The sequence below is a fragment of the Phyllobates terribilis genome, unplaced genomic scaffold, assembly GCF_046119375.1.
Source record: "Phyllobates terribilis strain yellow unplaced genomic scaffold, ASM4611937v1 Scaffold_305__1_contigs__length_2280687, whole genome shotgun sequence".
Classification (NCBI taxonomy): Eukaryota; Metazoa; Chordata; class Amphibia; order Anura; family Dendrobatidae; genus Phyllobates; species Phyllobates terribilis.
In genome coordinates this window covers 361,905-376,054 of record NW_027363065.1, presented here as the reverse complement: position 1 = coordinate 376,054, position 14,150 = coordinate 361,905, and the positions used below count along the sequence as shown (strand labels likewise).

General features: G+C 49.0%; 1 protein-coding gene across 5 annotated transcripts in view; it reads right to left on the bottom strand.

Moving 5' to 3' along the window:
* Positions 1 to 14,150, bottom strand: part of LOC141220972 (5-oxoprolinase-like) — a 75,190-nt gene that overhangs the window by 19,178 nt on the left and 41,862 nt on the right. For all 5 annotated transcript variants that reach the window (XM_073666431.1, XM_073666429.1, XM_073666430.1 and 2 more), the window contains one exon: positions 13,614 to 13,788. In XM_073666431.1, coding sequence (XP_073522532.1) covers positions 13,614 to 13,788 — 175 coding nt within the window. The remainder of the gene's footprint in view (positions 1 to 13,613; positions 13,789 to 14,150) is intronic.

Below are 14,150 nucleotides of genomic sequence, written 5' to 3'. Positions count from 1 at the left end.
CGCTTGGTATCACAGATCCTAGAGGAGTGCATTGATGGAATCCTCCACAAGAGGCCCCCATAAACATTCACACATCTCCACCTTCCACCTCAGACCAGCAGAGGGAGCCCGTTAGGGATATAAATAGGGAAGGTGGAGCTAGGCAGTTCAGTTCCTCTGAAGAGTTCCTGCAGTAGAGAAGCCTAAGAGAGGTCAGTCTGCAGTGGAGCTCAGTCTAGTCTAGAGAACGCAGTTAATAGTTCAGCAGTGGAGCACGAGGCTCCTGCTTGTAAGATTCAGGGAGCCCAGATAGAGCTTAAGGTGTGCCGGTGCCGTAAGATCAGTGAAGCGCGGCAAGCTGCCGTTAGTGTGTATAGCCTAGTGAGGGCCCGAGTAGGCCGAAGGCGAGTGGCGAGTTAGTACATAAGGGGCAGAGGAGCTTAACCAGCTCACCCCGAAGCATTTACCGGACACAGGATCCGAGCTTACCAGTATCTCTATGACCCAGTAAGGCATAACCGGAATCCCTGGAGAACTACAAGTCCCAGGATCGCTAAGGTGCTGATATGTAACAGAGCCAGGAAACGCTTAGGCCCCGCATACTGGTAGCGTGAACTCCAAGAGAAGGCCCTACCACAAGGTCAGCCAGCGCAGGACAGAGACAAAGTTAGGCCTAGCTCCAGGCAGGTCAGAAACTTACTACGCAGAGGCAAGAAACAGGAGGCCCTACACCCGCTCATTGGGGAGGATCCTGATATGCACCCTTCACCCTACAGTGCTCCGGGATGTGCCTGAATTTCCACCAGTAAAAGGTACTGAAGTGACTACAGTGTCCGTTCCCGTTCTTGCTCTGACCCAGCTGGGTCTCGCCTGTCCTGCATTCCCCCTGCATACGCTGCCCTGAGACCTAGGTCCACCTGTGGGGATCTATACCATCGAGCTGCCTTATCACCGGCCTCAGTGGACTGCTGCAGCGCTGGTGCTTGTCACCAGATACCACAGGTGGCGTCATGAACTCTTATAAAATTAACAATTATCCACCCTTTTAAAGAGAGACCCCAGGGTACGGGCCAGGGAGCCGACCACCGCGACATCCCCAAGGCCAGGCAAATGCCCGGGTACCGAGTCATCCCCATCCCCAGGGCTAGTCACATCCTCCTCCACCTCCTCTGCTGACCTCATCGACTGGCTGACTGTGGGTTGACAGTAAGTGGGATCTCCAACCTCGTCATCATCACCCTGTGTGTTATCACACCCGTCGTCCTCAGAGCCAACCTCTTCCTGCCCTGACCGAAAAGTCAAGTTGTCGCTCCAATCAGGTATTTGAGTCTCATCATCGTCTTCATCATTGTCTCCACCAACAGGAGTTACAGTTTGGGAACAAGGGTCTACATTATGCTCAGAACCTTCTTCATCTGGTCCTGGATCCGACTTATAAAGATTCTGGGCATCAGATCAGATCATTTCCTCATCTGGATTAACAGAAGCTCTGGAGCAGACCTCCGTTTCCCAGGCTATAGTATGAGTAAACAGCTGTGCAGACTCAACCATCTGTGCTACCTCATACTCAGACGGGCAGCTGGAGACTTGGGAGCTGTGAGGAAGCAAGTGCGATTGGGGTGACACCTCTGAGGACTGGAGTATTTGTGATGTTGAAATTGAGGTGATGGAGAGCCCACTTGAAGGAGCACTTGATATCCGTTGAAGCACCTGCTGTTTTTGTGCCTCATTTAGAATTTGTAGCGATGGGCGTGTCCGTAAGAATGGGATCGTATCACATTGTTCACGAAAAGAAGTCGACATCTTAGTTTGGCTGGAAGATGGTCTTTCTTCTGCAGATGTTACTCTCCCCCACCGTGGGGGGCCTCGACCCACCGGCGGACAGGCACCAGTATTGGGATAGAGGGGCTGGCCGTCAGGGTCCACCGCGGCTCTGGCACAAACCCGGCGACACAGAGGTGGCACGGGCAGGAACGGACTGGCCGTGTCGGCTTCTCACTTTTTGGATTTTAGAAGGGCATGACATGCCTATATCTGTGTCTCCCCCTCCTTTTACTCCTCCACCTCTTTTCTTTTCGCATGACTATATGTACTTGTCACTTTTCCATGTGTTAGTTGTGTCTTCTGAGCAGTTTGTCAGCTTTTGGACACCTTTGAAGGTGTTTTCTATGTGTTTCTATGTGTTTTTGTTTGCCTGCCATTGGTTTTAACGGTGTTCGAAGGTGTTCGACGAACAGTTCGGCGAACACACGGGTGTTCGACGAACCGAACCGAACTCGAACACTACGGGGGAGGCTCAACACTACTCACTATTCTGCTGGTGCAGTCACTGTATACATACATTACTGATCCTGAGTTACATCCTGTAGATCTTTTATTATAAAAATGAAAAACATAACAATAATAATAACAGAAACATAACAAAATTAACAACCACAAAATAATGTAATGAACTGGTCCAGCCGCTCCCTCTCTCCTCACACACATATTATACATATATACAGATTAATAACAACTTACACTGTGACATCTGGTCCGATTATCAAGCAAAATAATAACAATATAATAAGTAAAATAAACAATAGCTGACAAAAATATATACAAACTAATATATACATTTTTTTTTTAAATTATTATTTTTTTATATATATTTTTAAAATAATATAAAATAAATACTAACTATACAAATATATACAAGACTAAACTAAGCACCCCACACTCAAGCCCACCATTCCCAACCCCGTCACTGACCTGAGAGCTGGTCCTGCGTCTCATGCCTCAGTCCATGTCCAACGTCCATAGGTCAGATCAGGCAGTGCCAGTTTTTCACCCAAATAATAAAGTGTCCCACAAGATGAGCCCACCTCCCCCCTTTTTTCAACAACCCAACCTATCACCTACACCCAAATCCATATCCTATACAATATATACAGAAACAAACAATACAATAACAAACAATACAATAACCACAACTGACAAAGCCCAAGTTTGGCGCCTGCAGCCCTACATCACTGTCTACTGATCAAAACAAAACAAAAATCTATGGTGTCAGCAGCAGCCCACCATCAGGAGAGGAGATGACCAGACTAGGGCACACTAAAAGAAAAGCCTCTCCAGAGGAGAGCGGCCCTTCGTGTAACCATTCTCTCATACTCCAGAGAATGCAACTTCACCAGGTCACCGAGTATGGTCCTAAACACATTGTCCACTGGGAGGATTTTCCTTTGCGTCGATACTAAGCACCGTGCGTTCCACGTGTGATACCTAACCACTGCACTAACTAGAAATAAGGTGCAGCGGTCCCGACCACCCAGGTCTCCGAATGCTCCATAGGCCCATTCCGCATAAGAGAGACCGGCCAGCCTGGGCCAGCCAATGGAGGCGCCCACCCTGGTGTACAACTCTGTGTTAAAGGAACAACGAAGCAGGAAGTGGTCCATGCTTTCCAGCATGGTACCACAATGCTCCCGAGGACAGTTCCTGTCCTCAGAGCTCCTACACTTCAGATTGTCCCTCACACACAGTTTCCCATGAAAGCAGTGCCAAGCCAAGTCCCAGAACTTCGAGGGGATCCTGATAGAATTCAAAAGATGCAGACCCACCGTAAGATCTCGATCTCGAGTGCTAGAGGCCTCTGAAAATGGGTCAACAGAACCCTTTTGTCAAGGAGCTTCCTCTGCCGAGTCATAGAATCATAGAATGGTAGAGTTGGAAGGGACCTCCTGGGTCATCTGGTCCAACCCCCTGCTCAAAGCAGGATTCACTAAATCATCTCAGACAGATGTCTGTCCAGCCTCTGTTTGAAGACGTCCATTGAAGGGGAACTCACCACCTCTCGTGGCAGCCTGTTCCACTCATTAATCACCCTAACTGTCAAAAAGTTTTTTCTAATATCTAATCTGTGTCTCCTCCCATTTAGTTTCATCCCGTCGCTTCTAGTCTTTCCCTGTGCAAATGAGAATAAAGATGATCCTTCTACAATGTGACAGCCCTTGACATATTTGTAGACAGCTATTAAGTCTCCTCTCAGTCTTCTTTTTTGCAAGCTAAACATTCCCAAATCCTGCAACCGTTCCTCATAGGACATGGTTTGCAGACCAGTCACCATTCTGGTCGCTCTTCTCTGAACTTGTTCCAGTTTGTCTATGTCTTTTTTAAAATGTGGTGCCCAAAACTGTACATAGTATTCCAGATGAGGTCTGACCAAAGAGGAGTAAAGACCGATAATGACTTCACGTGATCTAGACTGTATGCTTCTGTTAATACATCCCAGAATTGTATTTGCCTTTTTTGCTGCTGCATCACACTGTTGACTCATGTTCAGTCTATGATCTATTAGTATACCTAAGTCTTTTTCACATGTACTGTTGCTTAGCTCTATTCCTCCCATTCTGTATATGCTTTTTTCATTTTTATTGCCCAGATGTAGTACTTTGCATTTTTCCCTGTTAAAAACCATTCTGTTGGTTGCTGCCCACTGCTCCAGTTTATTTAGGTCTTTTTGAATCCTCTCTCTCTCTTCTCTAGTATTAGATATCCCTCCTAGCTTTGTGTCATCAGCAAATTTAATCAGTTTACCCTCAATTCCTTCATCTAAATCATTGATGAAGATGTTGAACAATACAGGTCCCAGGACAGAGCCCTGTGGTATCCCACTTGAGACATTCATCCAGCTGGATGTGAAGCCATTTACAACCACCCTTTGAGTCCGATCACTAAGCCAGTTATGAATCCACCTAACAGTTGCCTGGTCCATTGCATACTTGGTCATTTTTTCAATAAGGATGGTGTGAGATACTTTGTCAAATGCTTTGCTGAAGTCAAGATATACTATATCTACAGCATTTCCCTGATCCACCCAGTCAGTGATTCTGTCATAGAAGGAAATTAAGTTAGTCTGACATGACTTGTTAGTTACAAACCCATGCTGACTCTGGTTAATCACTTCATTCTTATCCAGGTACTTACATACATGATGTTTAATAATTTGTTCAAAGATCTTTCCTGGTATAGAAGTCAGACTCACCGGCCTATAGTTCCCTGGGTCCACCTTCTTCCCCTTTTTGAAGATAGGAACAACATTTGCTCTTCTCCAGTCTTCTGGGACTTCTCCTGTTCTCCAAGAATTTTCAAAGATTATGGAGAGTGGTTCTAAAATTTCTTCTACGATCTCCTTCAGTACTCTGGGGTGTAATTCATCTGGACCTGGAGACTTGAACTCATTTATGTTAGCTAAATATTCCCTCACAATCTTTCTGTTTACAGATAACTTGGATTCTTCTATTCCTTTAAAAGGACAGTGAAAATCAGTTGATGTTACATTTTCTTTCTGAGAGAAAACAGATGCAAAATAGGAATTAAAAAGTTCGGCCTTCTCAACATCCTCTCTTACCATTTCTCCATTTTCATCCTGTAAAAATCCTATAGCATCTTTGACTTTTCTTTTACTTTTGACATACCCCCAAAATCCTTTTTTATTGCTTTTGACATCTCTTGCAAGCCTTAATTCATTGTCAGCTTTAGCTAACCTGATACGTGCCCTGCAGGATCTGCAGACTGCAGTCCTGACCTCCCACATTCCCAGACCCCACCGGCGAATTACCTTCAGAACCAGGGTAGTTTAAGCCGGGAGATGTCCATGCGGTGTGCGTAAATCCTTCACTTGCCCTCCTGTCTGCCATTCCTGGCAGAAAGACTGAAACCATCCCCTACAGGAGAATACCCACGGAGGAGCCCTCTCTTTCCATAGGTTTGCAATATTGATCTTAATGAAGGTATTCACAAGGAATACCACAGGGTTGACCATACCCAACCCTCCTAGTCTCCTCGTATGGTAAGTAACCTCCCTCTTGACCAGGTTCAGTCTATTCCCCCATAACAGCTGGAAGAACAAACTGTAGACCCGAGTCCAGAGAGGCTCCGGCAAGATGCACACACTGCCCAGATAGATCAGCAAAGGGAGCAGGTAAGTTTTGATCAGGTTTATCCTTTCCCTTAGGGTCAAAGACCAACCCTTCCATTGGTTCACCTTCTGGGTGTCGATCTCTAGCCTGCTGTCCCAATTTTGTTTGGGGTAATCCCCCTGGCCAAATTCAATGCCAAGAACTTTTGCAGAGACTTTGGGTCCTGGAAGGGTGTCCGGGAGATCAAAACCAGGATCTCCTCCTCCCAGCCAGAGACTCTCACACTTATCCCGGTTGATCTTAGACCTGGATGCCTCCGAGTAGCGATTTACCTCTGACATCAGCCATTCTGCCTCCCCATCAGAGAAAACAAAAACGGTGACGTCATCGGCATACACCACCACTCTCAGAGTGGCTTCCGATGCTGCCCGGTCCATCACGATCCCAGCCAACGGTCCATGCTCCACCCTCCTAAGAAGTGGGTCAATCGCAAACACGTACAGCAGCGGGCTCAAAGGACAACCCTGGCAAACACCACATCCAACCTCAAAAGAGCGGCCAATCCAACCGTTCACAAGCGGGAAACTCTCTGCCCCAGCATACAAGGTCTTAAGCCAATCAACAAACCCCCCGGCAGGCCATACCTCAGAAGGACAGACCAGAGGTACTCATGATAAACCCAATGAAATGCTTTTGCCTGGTCCAGTGACAGGATGTACCCCTTCCAGTGGCCAGCCCTACCCTTCTCCATCGCCTCTCGGACACAGAGTACAGCACTAATTGTACGGAGGCCCGTAACAGAGCAATGCTGGGCTCCCGAAAGGAGTCGGGGCGCAAATTTTACCTGCCGATTAAACAGCACCTTTGCCAAAACCTTCCTGTCTGCATTGAGAAGCGCTATGGTATGTCAATTCTCAGTGCAAGATGGGTCCTTACCCTTTGACAAGATGATCAGGACAGACCTACTCATTGATTTTGGCAGAGTGCCCAAGGAAAGACACTCATTGAATACCTCAGTCAAGAGGGGAACCAAGGCGTACTTAAAGGTCTTATAGAATTCAGATGTTAAGCCATCTGGACCGGGATATTTCTTTAGGGCAAGCCCTTCAATCGCCAAATTAACTTCCTCTTCTCTGATCATCTCTGTCAAAACGCCAAGAGAGGGGTCTACCCCTGGTTCGGGGACAGCTTTAGCCAGAAAAGCCGACATCTCATCCCAATCCAGATCCCTCTTCCCCAAGAGGTGCGAGTAGAAGGATCTGACGACGTCCAGGATCCCTGATCTGGATCTTTTCAGGGACCCCGCAGTGTCAACCAGTCCTGAAACAACTTTACTATTCACTGACATCTTGCAGTTTCTGTAATGGTCAGGCGAGCGGTACTTCCAATAATCCCTCTCAAAAACCAAAGATGCTATCATACTGACACTTCATTAGCAAAGATTTCACTCTGGAGATCTCCTCGCGGCTACATCCAGTTGAGACAAGATGCTCGAATTTCCTCCTCAGGCCCTGATACAGGCAATACCAGTCCAGGCTCCTGAGGCTCGAGATCTGGCGGAAGAATCTCGCAACCCTTTTCTTGAACATCTCCCACCACTCTGACTTACTACTACAAAGATCCAGTAAGGGTACCTGGCTCTGAAGAAAATCCTCAAAGGACTGTCTTATCTCCGCTTCTTCCAAGAGGGAAGAATTGAGCCTCCAAAAGCCTCTTCCCATCCGGGGGGGTCTCTGTAACATTCAGGCAAAACAAAATCAAACTGTGATCGGAGAACTCCACCTGAACAACAGATACTGAAGAGACGGCTTCCTCCTTTAAATAAAACCTGCCTATCCTGGACCTACAGTTACCTCTACGATAGGTGAACCCCTGGTGGCCTGGGGTGTGCCGGATGTGGACATCCACCAGGCGAATCTCACTAGCTATACTATTAAGGGCGACACTATCATAAGTCAGCTTGTCTCTGGAACCTCCTCTATCCCGGGGCCTCGTGACAGTGTTAAAGTCCCCTCCAAAGACGACCTGCCGACTAGTAAAAAGGTAGGGCTTGATCCTTATAAAGAGACACTTCCGGTCCCTCTTAGATTGGGGACCATAGTTAATGAGCCAGAGCTCTTGTCCCTTCATGAGGACATCTAATATCAGGCACCTCCCCATTTCTAACTCAATAACCCGTCGGCATTCTACCGCTGCAGTAAAAAGGACCGCCACTCCGCTATACGGCTCAGCCGCAAGAGACAAATAGGAGGGCCAGAGTCTCCACTCCCTCTTAGCGATAAACACCTCTGCCATATTTGGCAGCCTGGTCTCTTGCAAAAAGAAAATGTCAGCTTCAACCCGGCTGAGAAAATCAAAGGCCGCAAATCTAGCCATATTTGACTTAATACTGGCGACATTAATAGACACCAGTGTCAACGGAGTGGGTACCGCCATCATTGGTGATTGAGTTAGATGGCTTTCTTCTTCCCACTGCCCTTATCCTCTGCCTCAGACGAGGAATCCTTCCCCCTCTTTAACGATACAGATGTGTCCATTCCCACATTTTCCCTTCTTTTTTCGTCCTCATCTCCAGACCAGTCCCTCCCCCCATGGACCTTGCATCCCCAGGAGACTCGGCGCCCCCTGTAAGCTCTGCCGAAGCCGGAACCTCACCCTCAGCCTCCTCCTCAGAGGAAGAGATGTTATCAAGGGCTTGGAACCGGTTAGAAAGACAAACTAGAGGGCAGTCAGTTTTACCTTCCTTAGGTACCTTGGTCAGAGCGGGAGAAGATGTTTTATCTCCCTTCTTTCTCTTCTTTTTGGTGCCGAGCTTACGCTTGTCCTGTTGCCACTGCTTATTATCCTCATCCATACTTTCATAATGGGAGGATTCTGAGGCAGAGGTGGTTTCATCCTTGAGGATCCTCCTGGCCTCCTCATCCAACTCATCATCCCTCGGGGCTTCAGCAGCAACACTGGCATCCAGGACAGGGGCCGCCCCAGTAGCCCGGGGCTCGCCCCGCTCCCTCTCCTGTCTGCGCTTGTCTAGACGCCTCAGCTGGGCAGGCGTCTTTTTATAGCTTTTCTTCCCTGGCTCATCAGTCCCCCACCCCTGCTAGTCCCCTCCCCAGCAGAATCGGCCTCACGGCTTTCTCCCACCGGGGTCTCGACTGCATTAGCGAAGGAGCGATGACAACAGCTGAATGGGTGACCTAACTCACCACTCAGGTGGCACCTAATCTCCACACAAGAGGCAGCAAGATGGCTGACACCCCCACACAACGCACATTTCTGTACAGTGCAGTTTGCACTGAAGTGTGTGGGGTCACCGCACCTGTGACAGAGCTTCGGTTGCCCCTGGTAGAAGACCAGGATACGATCCCTACCCAGGAAGGCAGATGATGGAATGTAGGCAACCGTACCACCTGAACACTTAAGTTTTACCATAAACGTCCGGGCCCCTGACCAGATACCAAACTCGTCGCGGTTTTTCTTTGGCATCTCCACCACCTCTCCATACCGACCAAGCCACGTCATGATGTCATAACAAGAAAGTGACTCGTTACGAGTCATCACGGTCACTTTCTTGATTTCTTTTTGGCGAGACACTGCCTGAACGGCAAAGTCTCGCCAGCTGGGCTCATTTTTTGCCAACTCATAATTCGTCCAGAAGAGCTCAAGCCCCTCCAGCCGAACAAAGCTGACATCAAACTCAGGCGTGGAATAGGGATGTATCAAGGCGTAGATATCAAATCGCGTTGAAGCCCATCCTCAGCAGTAGCTCCACAACTTTAGACCTTGGAAGACATGCATCACTGCCCCTCCACCGAAGACGGACCACATTCCTATGCACACTCCCTGGCCCGGCTGTTGGGAGGGACCACACTGTATCCCCCCCTTTTTGCTCTCGGAAGGCACCGAGGCCATGCCTCTCTATCCAGAAGGATAGATCAACCTCTCGACCCTCTACCATTAGTGATCTCTCCCCCTTCTTTAGAGCCTCCAGAAGGCGCCGTTGCAACATGCCGTCCCCAAATCCCAGAGACGAGGAGTAGGAGGCCCTATTTGCCCCGGAGGTGACACTGGCATAACTCTGGACAGGCGTTGCCACCACCGAGGGGGGGCAACCGGACCAGTGACTACATCAGCCCCAACAGCATCACCATTACCTACCTCCATCTCACCCTCCACCAAACCAGCAACCACACCACTAGACAATGAATTGGCCTCATTCACACCCACCACCACATTCATTCCTGCTGGACCAGTAACAATGGTGGATAACATTTTGACCTCAGCATCATCAGGCACAAGGGGCTCAGTCACCTCCATAGAATTGAAGGCGACCTCACCCCTGGTCTTATGTGTGCCCTCCACATCAGTCGGTAATTTCTGTTTGACATTAGGTATAATGCGCCGCTGATCTTTAGCTGCTGTGAGGCGCCGCTGATCTCTAGCATCAGGATCCTCCGGACCAGCGATGCCAACACAAAATAGCACTTTCGTGGGAGGACTGGAACTCTCAGCCTCAGCAGCCCCCTCACACTGCTACCACTTCTCAACTAAGTGATCAGCGGCAACAGCATTCAGAGGCGCCGAGGCTACCGGAGCTGCCCCCGACAACGGGCTGCTCCCCCCTCCCACTGAGGAGCGCACCACAGCATCGTGGCTAGACCGAACGCCCGCCACCGGGCCGCCCTCACTGTCCAGCCTCTCGGCTGATGCACCTCCTGCTGCGCCCCCGCTACTACAAGCAGAGATGGAGCTCTGCGCCTCACTACCACGCTCTGTAATTTCCCCGCGCCTTTGCACCGGATCCACAGCAGAACCCGGGCTGGGCTTGGGCAACGGGGCTTATACAGCGAGCTGAGCCTACCGCCGACTCAGGGGGTACAGGGAGGGGGGCATAGACATAGCTTACCGCTTCCTGCAGCTTTGGCTTGGTCTTCTTAGCCTTTTTGTTGTCCCCAGGTGCCTCTTCTGGTAGATCGTCACTAAGATAGAAGTTTTGGAGGCACACTGGGGACTCCAGGAGCTTTATTTCCGCCATTAGCGCCCCTCACTGGCCGCTGCTGTCACTGTCCTCCCCAGAGCCGGCAGAACTGCGACCGGATGCCATTGTTGCCTGTCCTGCCGGGAGCTCGCTGCACGTGGCCTGCGGGTGACTTTGCAGGCTGCCAGGTGGGGCTTTCTGCTGGTCATCATCACTCTCATCATCCACCTGGCTCTCAGGCTGAGCCCCATCTGCCTTTGCTCTCTGTTATCAGCCATTTCTCTGAATCGGTCTTCTTTTATCAGTTTTTCCTTAAACAGACCACTCTGCTCTCTGATGGTAGCTCTCATTTGTTCCAGCACATGAATCTCACTGGTGAGCCTCTTTACCTCCACCTGGAGTTTAGCCTTCCTCTGTTTGGAGGTCCCTGCAGCTTTGGCGCTTGTGCAGCGCAAGCTCCTCCCGGAGCCTCCTGACGAGCTTACTCGCATCTTCATACTCACGGAGGCGACTCATGACCCGGGAGGCATAGGTGGACACAGACTCCCAGGGACTTTGAATCGCCCAACATTCCTCAGTGAGGTCGGCCTCACCTCCGTGAGCACTCAGCTTTCCTCCGGAAGGAGCGCCATCATGCACGCTGTCAGGCTTACCCTCCATGCTGGAAGCCTTGCGGCTTCTAGGAGTCTCCACAGTCCCGGGGGGGGGGGGGTGGAGTAGGAGCCACATTGCTGCGACACCTAGTGGAGCGTCTCACCCCTGAGTCCTCCGATGTGCAGGCTGGTTGCTGGTTTCTCCTGCCCCCCGCCGGCCTGGTTCAGGAAGCAGAAGCCTGGGACTTGGCTCCATCACTCATCCCAGGAAACCAACTCCCCCCCTGGGTAGGAGAGAGATCAGATCCCCAGGTGGAGAGGTGTTGTTTCTCAGAGCTCTGGAGCAAACAGCAGGATCTGCAGCCACCACACCCACAATCACCACAGTGAGCAACAGCTGATCAGAGCTGCATTCACTATTCTGCTGGTGCAGTCACTGTGTACATACATTACATTACTGATCCTGAGTTACATCCTGTATTATACTCCAGAGCTGCACTCACTATTCTGCTGGTGTAGTCACTGTGTACATACATTACATTACTGATCCTTTACTGATCCTGAGTTACAGCCTTTTTAATACTCTAGACCGCTTGAGCTGAATTATCTCAGCATTCCCTGCTAGTTCAGTTCTTCGGAGAGGTAGCACTGAAGATTTTCTCAGAGGTATATATTTTAAAAAAAACAAGCAAAAACATTTTGCTGTGTTGAAGTGTAATAGCTATTGTGACGATACAGCTTATAATCTTAATCAGCTGGACAAATAGATTTGTTAAGCCAAGAGAAATACATTACTGTGTTCATGTTGACTTGTAAATGTATGTGTATTTCTGTGGCTGGTCAAGAAGGACACACTATTATGTGTATAAAACAGAATGTTGACTTCTCTTTGTTTGGAAACAATGATGTTTGTTAATATGCTAATGACATATTATAATGAGTTAGCTAGATATTTATTTACACGAGCCCCCTACTATACCAATTATGTAAATAGATTAGCTCTAACAATGATACCTGAGCCCTGTGAGTAATGCCCTCCCTAACTCCTTACCTGTGAATGTGTAATTGAACAGACAATTGTAACTATTTTAAGGGACACATGCTTCTGTAGAAGTCAGACTTGAAACAGAAATTGGAAAGAGACTTTTCAAGGAGAATCAAAGATCAGACTCTCTGAGACCATCAGCTTGGAAGCATGGCTTTAACCAAAGAAACACAGATTTGGATTCTACATTATTCCGGTCTAAGGGTATATGGCCCTGACTGGAAAGATACGGCTCTGCTCCGTTGACCATCAAAGAGCCCATGGATACGTTTGGGGAGACCAGGTTGGGACGATGAAGTCACCTGGTCCCATGGATATGTTTGGGGTTGCCAGTTGGGACCCTCTGGTTGCCTGGAACCCATGGAGACATTCGGCGAAGCCAGATTGGGACCAGTCGGTCATCTGGCCCCATGGAAACTCTCGGAGAGGCCAGGATGGGACCCTCGGGTCTCCTGGCCTTGTACCTCGATGGACTGCTAGCTTCTTAAGCTTGCCGCTACCCTCTCTCTTTGGGGGCTCGCCAGAAGCAGGGGGCCACTGGTTGAGGTAGTTGGTCCTGGAAGTTCCAAATTTGCAGTTGCTCTATCCCAGTTGGGCGGAACGGAAGGGTGAGACTGTAATGTTGTACCATCTTGGGTGTTTGTTGGGACTGTTCTATGTGTTTATTGTCCACTTTGTGGTTCAATAAAGTATTGCCACGCTGTTTGACCCTCACGCTGCATTGTCTGAGTAGTGTTACGCCCACGGAAGACCCCGGGTCTTCACAGCTATCCTATTAGGTGTGTCTGTTTACATGATTGTTGGTGATTTTAAATAGTAACCTACGTACCTCTACCATTCATTACATCTTAGATATAAAAGAGGCCAAGACGTAGCTTCAAAATTGTATGTAAAAGGAAAATTCTTCCAGCTGCTGTCGTCAAATATCAATGTTCTGTACAATGCAAAACTGCTAACGCCACATGTGAAAAGGTCATATTCTGACGCTTTCTCATCATATGTCAGCAGTGGGGGTGAAATACAGCAGCTACTGGATGGTCTCTGATTCATAAGCATTGCTGCCTTGCCCAATTTTGCGGCCTTTACCCATTCCCCTCAGGTGTGTCATGTCCGCTCACCTTCTTCTTGGAATGTTCCTTCCTTCACGAGTTTGAAGGAAGTAAAAACAGCTCCTTCTTCCTTCAAGGACTTGGAATGGGGTGGCATGGAGCCGGGGGTGATGCCTCCAATGTCAGCATGGTGCCCGCGGGACGCCACAAAGAAGACTGGGCGTGGGGCTTCTACCCGGAAAACCTGCAAAATATAGTGTGAAGACAATGGAAACTGTCACTGACAATGTAATAGCAGGCATCAGCATTCTGTGATTGTGGGAAGATGTCTTCGTGCTTTCCTGAGCTCATGTACAGTACTGGCAAAAAGTTTTATGCAGGTATGAGGAGAAATGCTGCAAAGAAGCTTTCAATCAATTTACAAATGCAAAGTAAATGAAGAAAAGAAAAATGCAAATCTAATCAGTGGCTGGTGGCCGCCCGTCATCAGTGGCTGGTGGACGCCCGTCATCAGTGGCTGGTGGACGCCCGTCATCAGTGGCTCGTGGCCGCCCGTCATCAGTGGCTCGTGGCCGCCCGTCATCAGTGGCTCGTGGCCGCCCGTCA